This window comes from Ailuropoda melanoleuca, chromosome 10 (assembly GCF_002007445.2).
Source record: "Ailuropoda melanoleuca isolate Jingjing chromosome 10, ASM200744v2, whole genome shotgun sequence".
NCBI lineage: Eukaryota > Metazoa > Chordata > Mammalia > Carnivora > Ursidae > Ailuropoda > Ailuropoda melanoleuca.
The window spans coordinates 36062091-36070654 of record NC_048227.1 but is presented as its reverse complement, the minus strand read 5'-3'; the positions used below and the strand labels follow the sequence as shown (position 1 = coordinate 36070654).

At 43.9% G+C, this 8564-nt stretch overlaps 1 protein-coding gene across 1 annotated transcript; it reads left to right on the top strand.

Annotated features, from left to right (window-relative positions):
• The first annotated feature begins 7479 nt into the window (after positions 1 to 7479).
• Positions 7480 to 8564, top strand: LOC105234355 (olfactory receptor 1F1-like). The gene is given in 3 exon segments (XM_019805587.2): positions 7480 to 7692; positions 7694 to 8049; positions 8051 to 8564. Coding segments are annotated over 3 exon segments (951 nt in total). The 5' UTR covers positions 7480 to 7611.

Below are 8564 nucleotides of genomic sequence, written 5' to 3'. Positions count from 1 at the left end.
GGCATGGAACAGATTCTCTCGCAAAGTCTCCAGAATGATCCCATCCTTGCCAACTCCTTAATTTTGGACATCTAGTCTCCAAAACTGTAAGAGAATAAATTTCTGTTGTTTAAAGTCACCTAATTTATGGTACTTTGGTATGGCAGGCCTAGGAAACCAATACACCACCCCAGTAGAACTGCTTGCCTTATCTTTCCCACACGACCTGTACAACCTTCTATTGCAGGTGTTTGCACTCTTTTGGGGTCTTCCACCATGAACATATAAGGCCCTTGAAATAAGAAATGAGTCATTATTCACATTTGTACACAGGGTGTTAGTTCCTGGGTCTGGTTCATATAGAGTGCATGTTTCATGAATAATGAGAAACAGAACTCAGTACCCTGAGGAGATTATTTTGTGTTTTTCTCCCTGTCTTCCCTACTCCAACTAGGCTGCACTCCATGAGTGCAGGGACCAGGTTTTTCAATAGTATCTGCAATATAGTAGTTGCTCAACAATTTTCTTACCTGAATAAATGATTATATGAATGAATCAATATGGGGAAGTTACTATAGAAGATGAAAAAGTTTCCTAAAGGAGTTGATGCGCTTGGTTCAGCTCTCTGCCACCTCACATCAGGACTTCCAAGCCATAATGAAGCCTGATATGCATGTTTTAATCTTTTTTAATGGTTAATTTTTTACATTTAAAGTGGTTGCAAAAATATTGAAAAAGTTAAAAGTAGGTATATAAACTCACATTCTTTTCTTTTCTTTTATTAATTTATTTTTTAAGTAGGCTTCATGCCTAACTCAAGTGGGGCTCAAAGTCAAGGACTCTGAGATCAAGTGTCACATGCTCCACCAACTGAGCCACCCAAGAGCCCCTGAACTCACATTAACTGCAATATTTTATTTACACCCAAATCAGAATCTCTTATAATTTTACTTTTCTAAGGACAGAGTCCCTTCTTGACCCAACTCAATCAGGCTCCTCCCTCTTCTTGACTATGTTCAACTTTGGCCTAAAGGACTTGAACAAACACTAACATAGCATCTAACAGCTCAAGGGCCATCTCTAGGATGACCCTAAGTGCCCATATTGCCTGCCGCAGAAAAATCAAGGCTGCCAAAAGAATGGACCATTTGTTCCAGAAACGCCTGAAGATAGGGACCCTGTCTGTATGGTAGAGTAGGAGCCCAGCTTCCATAAGGGCCAATTAGCAAACCCAGATGGGTTTCACAAGGACTAACTCTCTCGTCCTGCTTTTTGTAATTTTTCACTTCCCTGACTGCTGAAGTTTCTGCCCTTCCCTCTCCCTACTTCCTCATTCTCCCTTTAAAATGCCCAATACCTCTGCGGAAAATGGAATGGAGCTCAGCTCCTTCCCCTACCATCAGTAGTTACTGAATTAACTCAGTTTACACTGCTTTAACTAATGTCTGGCTGTGTTTATCTTTAACACTGGTTTAGTAGAAGTAAACTCATCACTAATGTTTTCAGAATTTTCTTTGCCTGTTTCAACTGACAGAATTGCCGTATTTGACAATTTCTCTTGACTAAGTGAAGGTCTTAAATATTAACTTTCAGCTTACTGATCGTGTCTTTAAAATTCTTATATTTAGTAAAAGATTTTTTGCTTAACTTTTTTTTTAAAAAAAATGCACTGAACTATTACTTATTTTGATTACTAAGCCTTCTGAACCCCTTTATATTTCACACTTCAACCCCCGCTCCCCCCCCCCCCCCCCCACGGCTCTCTGGAGTCGCCGGCGCGCGGGAGGACCTTCCTAGAACAGTCGGCCACACGCAGGCGCAGCGCAGGAGAGGCGGATCGGGCGGAATCACTTCCCGGAAGCGCTATACCCGCCGTCAAACGGAACCAATCAGAGGCTGCGTCGCCCCCGCCCCGCGTACTCTTGCCCAATTAGATAGGAGGAGCGGAGTCTCCGCTCTGCTTGGTCTCCGCGAGGAGGTGCGGGTTAGTTTTTCTCCGAAGTGCGGCAAGCTGGGAACTCCTGCAAGGAGCGGGGTTTCTGTGCTGCCGTGAGTGGCTCTGAATCTTCCCCCCGCCCCGAAATGGCGTAAAGAGGCTCTCTGGGGTTGGTTCCGGCAAAACCAGGGCAACTGGAGCGTCCCATGAGCCTTCCGCTGCACCTGCCCGGGTCCTTTAGAGCTCTGCTCCATCGTCTTCCCTTCCTGGTTAGAATGGGTCACAGGGGGCGCCTGGGTGGCACAGCGGTTAAGCGTCTGCCTTCAGCTCAGGGCGTGATCCCGGCGTTATGGGATCGAGCCCCACATCAGACTCCTCCGCTATGAGCCTGCTTCTTCCTCTCCCACTCCCCCTGCTTGTTCCCTCTCTCGCTGGTTGTCTCTATCTCTGTCGAATAAATAAATTTTAAAAATCTAAAAAAAAAAATGGGTCACAGGTGTTCAGGATTCCTGTCTCCTACTTCCTTCCATAGGCTGGGACTGTCTGAAGTCAAGGTCTGACTTCCAATTTGGATATCCTTTCAAAAAGGCGAGGTTGGCTGAGGAGCCAGCAGCGCAAAAGCGGATGTAGGCAGCTCGGGCCCTTCTCACAGTAAGGGCGCCTCTGTACTCCGAGGATCAGGCATTGCCTGGGTGATTCTTAGAAATGCATAATCTCAGGCTGAATTCCAGATTTCTTGATTCAAATTCTTTGCTTTAGCAACATGCCTAGGTGATTTCTGTGATTTCTGTGCACGTTTATGTTTGAGAATTGCTGCTTTAAGCTTCCCAAGATTTCTGGTGTGCGAGGCAATGTTGATGTATGCATTTGGTTCTGGAGACAGTGGCCTATATTGCAAACATAAGAGAGGTTAAGGTGTGAGCCTTGGTCCTCAGACTTAGAATCTTTATGACACTCCATGTATCACTTGTCACTTAATCAAGATGATACAATGGAAGTGGTGTGATACAGGTAAAAAACCTTTGAATATAGGTCTCTGGGAATGTACGGAAGCACTCAGGAAAAGGAAACTAGTTTACACAAAAAGGTACTAATCAACCTGAGGTTTAAAGACTGATAAGCTGTGTATTAGGGATGACTGGATCTATCCCATCTGCATCCCACAAATAACGTTTCAAGGCAAGAAACTCACTTTATAATAAAATGAATGTGAGTGGCCTGGATGGCTCAGTCAGTTAAGCATCTGACACTTCGTTCGACTTAGGTCATGAGCTCAGGGTCCTGGGAATGAACCCTGGATTGGGCTCCATGCTCAGTGAAGAATGCTTGGATTCTCTCTCTTCCTCTCCCTCTCCTCCTCCCCCTGCTCTCGTGCTCTCTCTCTCTCTCAAATAAATAAATCCTAAATAAATAAATAAATCCCTAATAAAAGGAATGTGATAACCAGTTGCCAAAATGGCCCCCAGTTCCGGTATTGTGTAATCCCTTCTCACATTGACTTGGGCTGACTTTGTGTCTTAATCCATTCAGGCTGCTATAACAAAATACCATAGACTGGCTAATTTATAAACAACAGAAATGTATTTTTTCATGGTTCTGGAGGCTGGGAAATCCAGGATCAAGATGCTGGCATGTTTGATGTCTGGTGAGAGCCTATTTCCTGGTTCATAGATGGCAATCTTCAGTGTAACCTCGCATAGTGGAAGGGACAAGGGAGCTTCTCAGGCCTTCTGTTATAAGGGCACCAATACCATTAGTGAGGGTTCTGCCCTCATGACCAGATCACCTCACAAAGGTACTACCTTCTGATACCATCACCTTGAGGCTTAGGATTTCAACGTCTGAATGTTGTGTGGACATAACCATTCTGTCCTTAGCACTCTGTAAATAGCAGAATCTTGTGAAAATGATGGTGTGTGAGTGTAGGAACTCCATCACAAAAGATAGTGTGGTTTCCATCTTGCTCTCTTGAATCACTTGCTCTGGGAAACCAATTACTCTGTTATAAGGACATACCAAGTTAGCTCTATGGAGAAGTTGATGTGAGGAACTGAGGCTTTCTTACCATAGGTAATGTGAGGGCACCGTCCTGGAAGCCCATCCTCCAGCTATAGTCAAGCATTCAGATGACTGAGTTCCTGCTGACAACTTAACTGGAGTCTCATGACAAGTCCTGATCTAGAACCATACATCTAAACCATTACTAGGTCCCTGACTCACAGGAATTGTGTGAGATAAATATTTACTGTTTCAAGTTGCTAAGTTTGGGGATAAGTTGTTACTCGACAATAGATAATATGAGGGATAGGTCTCTGGGAATGTACGGAAGCACTCAGGAAAAGGAAGCTAATATACACAAAAAGGTATATTTTTTTCATGGATAAGAAGGATAAGGCTGGTGTCCATGTGATTCACTGAAATTTACTTGTACACCATCACCTAGAGCAATTGACTCTATGGAATAGAGAAATGGTCTTTTAAAGACTCAGTTTGGGCACCAGTTGAGGTTACCTTGTGAGGTTGGGGTGCTGTTTTACAGGATACAATAAGTTTCATACCAGTGGACAATATCTGCTGAACTTTCTACCAACCAGGAATTTATGGGGCAAGGAAACAAGCGGTAAAAGTGGGCACTACTTTTTGTAATACCTAATGATCTACTTGCAAAATTTTACTTCTTAGCCCAGCAACACTGGGCTCTGGAGAGATTTCTTGGTGGTCAGTTTGCATTGAGTTTGCTGCTGGATAAACTGACTAAAAAAGAGAGTCTAACATTGTTATGACTTTGACTATGACTAAAAAATAGTTTTGCTGTTACGCACTGGTAGCAGAGAGGATTATGGATGGAAAGATCTCCTGGAGTGGATTCTGGAATGGCCATGTCCTCTGATGGCAGCTAATGAAAGACTAAGATAATCTTATTTGGGCGGAATCATAAGGAGGTCAAATCTCTCCAACATGGAAGTTTGGGTTACTGTATCGATTTTAAAAACTTGAACAGCTGAGGTGCTGGCTAAAGACAAAAGGAACATGAACTAGACTTCAAAGGAGAAAATATTAATATCAACTAAGGGTTCATGGCTACCTGTAGAAATGAAGACTACAACAGCCAGTCATATTTTCCTCCTTCCTTTGTTATGTATATATCTCTGTATTTTTTCCAGCTAGCTTTCTTCTTCTTTTCTCTGCCTTTGTCCCTCTGTTTTAAATACACATAGGATATGTAGTTATTGATTAGCTTTCAAGTTTGATTCAGAAGTAATAGAATGCCAGGATGGGAACGTGATTGGAGTAGCTGAGATCCTGTTTATGGACCTGGATACAGTAACTGATGGCTTGAGTTGTTCCCATATTGTAAGAAGTATACTTGCGTTATATTAGGCCAGATAGTATCTCTCCTAAGCATAAATTGGTAAGAGGGATATGTGTTAATATCGTATGCAACCAGAGGGGTGGATTCTAGTGGGCATTTATCATGCTTTTCTGGCTTCCCAACTTATGTAACCCTTCTAAAGCTCAGGTAATTTCCTACCTCATAATTTTGGTTGAGAAAAAAAGCCAACTTCTTCCTCTATAACAGGAAAACCTGAATAGTTTATTTCTCAGCCCCTCTTGCAGCTAAGATGTGAGCATATGACTACCCATCAGATACCCTGACTCCACTTCAGAAGGGGCGACCAGGAGGACCTTTTCCAGCAGTGATAATCGTTGCATTAAGACAGACGCCCATGCTCCTTGTGGCATCCCATGTCCAGCAATAGCTGTGTCAGGCCATGAACTGTAACATTTAGGCTTGATGGTAGCAGAAATATTGATAAGCTAATCAAACCAGTTCTGTGGCATGTTTTGGGCCATTATAGTTGGTGTGTGACCTTCTGAGCCTGGTTCTCCACTTGCTCAGTGGTTTTGAAGGGTATCCATCATCATTTTCAAGAAATCTTTTCGCTTAGCTCAGTAAGACTTGGCTTTTGTCATTTGCAACTAAGAACTGTGAGTGAGGCCACGATGTAGCCAATCATCAGAAAACTACTTGAACCGTGAACTGAACAACCATCAGTACTCTGTCCAGCTCATTTCTACTTCTCTTTCTGTGTTTGCATTTTTTGCTCTTCTCTTTAGACTTCGCTTCTCCATCTATGAGGCAGTCAGGAGAGAGTTGCAAGCTTCTGGATTTACATATTCAGGCCAAGTCCTCCCTCTCCCAGCTACTTCTGGAAGAAAGGGAGAGAGAGAGGGAGGGAAGGAAGGAAAAAGAGAAAAGGAAAAACTGAAAATCACCCACAGGTCCTCAGCCTCAGTTCCAGGTTCCCTAATCTAATCACAAATCCTCATTGGGCAGGAGTTGTTAGAGTATAAATTGAGCTGCTGTATTCCACACCTCTGTGACTCTGTGGATTAAGGGACCGTTCTCAGAAAATGGTGGTCCATTGTGAGCCAGGAAGACATCACAATGGAATGTACTCTGGGAGCCTAGAGTTTTGTAATCATGGCATGCTATGCTGTCCTTGATAGATCTCTTCCATACCCCCATCCCCCAGTTACAAACAGGTTATCCTTCACCAAATGTTTTAAAGGATTTAGTACCCGTCTGTAATGTCACCCCCCATCCAGCATCCCTATCTATAAATGCATCACTAACTCTACAGAGAAAGTGATCAGATTTGAAAGAAAAAAAAAGGGGGGTTCACTCAGGTAACACTTCAATAACTTGTTTCTGGGTTAGGAAAACAAGAAAAATGTTTTAACAATTGAATTTTCAAATCCATAAACAAGCCCAGATCATCAGGGTGATGCAGTTTGAGGTCTCAGGGAACTTTCTCTGGAACTCATCTCTACCCAGATGGCTTTATCTCCCAAGTTCTGATGCAGGGGTTAGATCCTTATACTTTGTCACCATTGTTGGGTCCACAGGGACCAGGAAATAGGTGGGACAATTACTTTCTGCTTATCTTTAATGAGGCTCTCAGGGAATTTGGTCCCAGTGGCCATGGAAGCCACTGTAAATACCTATTTCTAATTCCCCCAAACATCCTTCTCTGCACAGAGGGCTCAGGCAATGAATTCTGCTTCTCACTCACTCAGGATATACCAATATTTCCAATACTTTCCAAACCTTATAATAAAAAAGAGCATTGGTTGGTTCCTCAAAGGTGAAGAAAACTTGCTGTCAACAGTACCAGCTTCTTCCAGGTAAAATTATAACACACATATATAGAACAGGAAAGTATATATATGAAGTTAATTTATATGTGTAGTTACTAATGAGGGAAGTTCTTTGAAGAACCTCTTTCGTTAACTTTTCCAGATCCAGGGAGTGGTAGAGTCCTGAATCCATCAACTGGAACTTGAGATACACTCAGTAATAATCAATGTTTTACTTGTCTCTGCGAGCTACAAAGAAGTGGGAGAAAACCTGGGAATTTTAAAAGAGACATACATAATGGCAGAGAAGGGCTTTGTTTGTGTCTGTGTTATACTTGATAAAATTTTAAAGATTAGTCCAGTGGGGCCAGTGTCATCCAGGACTGGGAGTTGGAGGTTGAGGGTGTAGAGACTAGGGGTGGATCCTGACTGAGCAATTCTAATACAGGTTTCATTAACATGACCATGTGGGTGGAGCTTGGATTGTTGTTTCCAAAGCCACAGCTTCTAGGCTTCTGAGCTCTGCTTCTGTTCTTTGCATCTGTGTCCAGCCCATGAGAGGGGCAAACGAGTCCAGGCTCTCTGGGTTCCTCCTCCTTGGGCTCTCCAAGGAGCCCCAGCAGCAGCAGCTCCTCTTTCGTCCTCTTCCTGACCATGTACTTGGCCACGGTCCTGGGAAACCTGCTCATCCTCCTGGCCATCGGCGTGGACTCCCGCCTGCACGTCCCCATGTACTTCTTCCTTGGCAACCTGTCCTTTGTGGACATCTGCTTCTCCTCCACCACTGTCCCCAAGATGCTGGCCAACCACATACTCGGGACTCAGACCATCTCCTTTTCCGGGTGTCTCACACAGATGTATTTTGTGTTCATGTTCGTGGACATGGACAATTTCCTCCTGGCTGTGATGGCCTATGACCGCTTCGTTGCCATATGCCACCCCTTACGCTACTCAGCAAAGATGACCCACCAGCTCTGTGCCCTGCTGGTCGCTGTCATGGGTCATTGCCAACCTGGATGTCCTATTGCATACCCTGCTGATGGCTCGACTCTCGTTCTGTGCAGACAATGCCATCCCCCACTTCTTCTGTGATGTGACGCCCCTCCTGAAACTCTCCTGCTCCGACACACACCTCAATGAGATGATGATTCTTTTCGAAGCAGGGTTGATCATGATCGCTCCATTTATTTGCATCCTGGCTTCATATGTCCTTATTAGCTGTGCTGTCCTGAGAGTCCCATCCACAAAGGGGAGATGGAAAGCCTTCTCTACCTGTGGCTCCCACCTGGCTGTGGTTTCTCTCTTCTATGGCACCATCATTGCTGTGTATTTCAACCCTTTATTCTCCCACTTAGCTGAGACAGATATAGCAGCTGCTGTGATGTTCACAGTGGTCACCCCCATGCTGAACCCCTTCATTTACAGCCTTAGAAACAAGGACATAAAAGGGGCTCTTGGAAAAGTGGTTGCTGTGAAATTTTTTCTACTTGGTAATGAAATGGGCTAA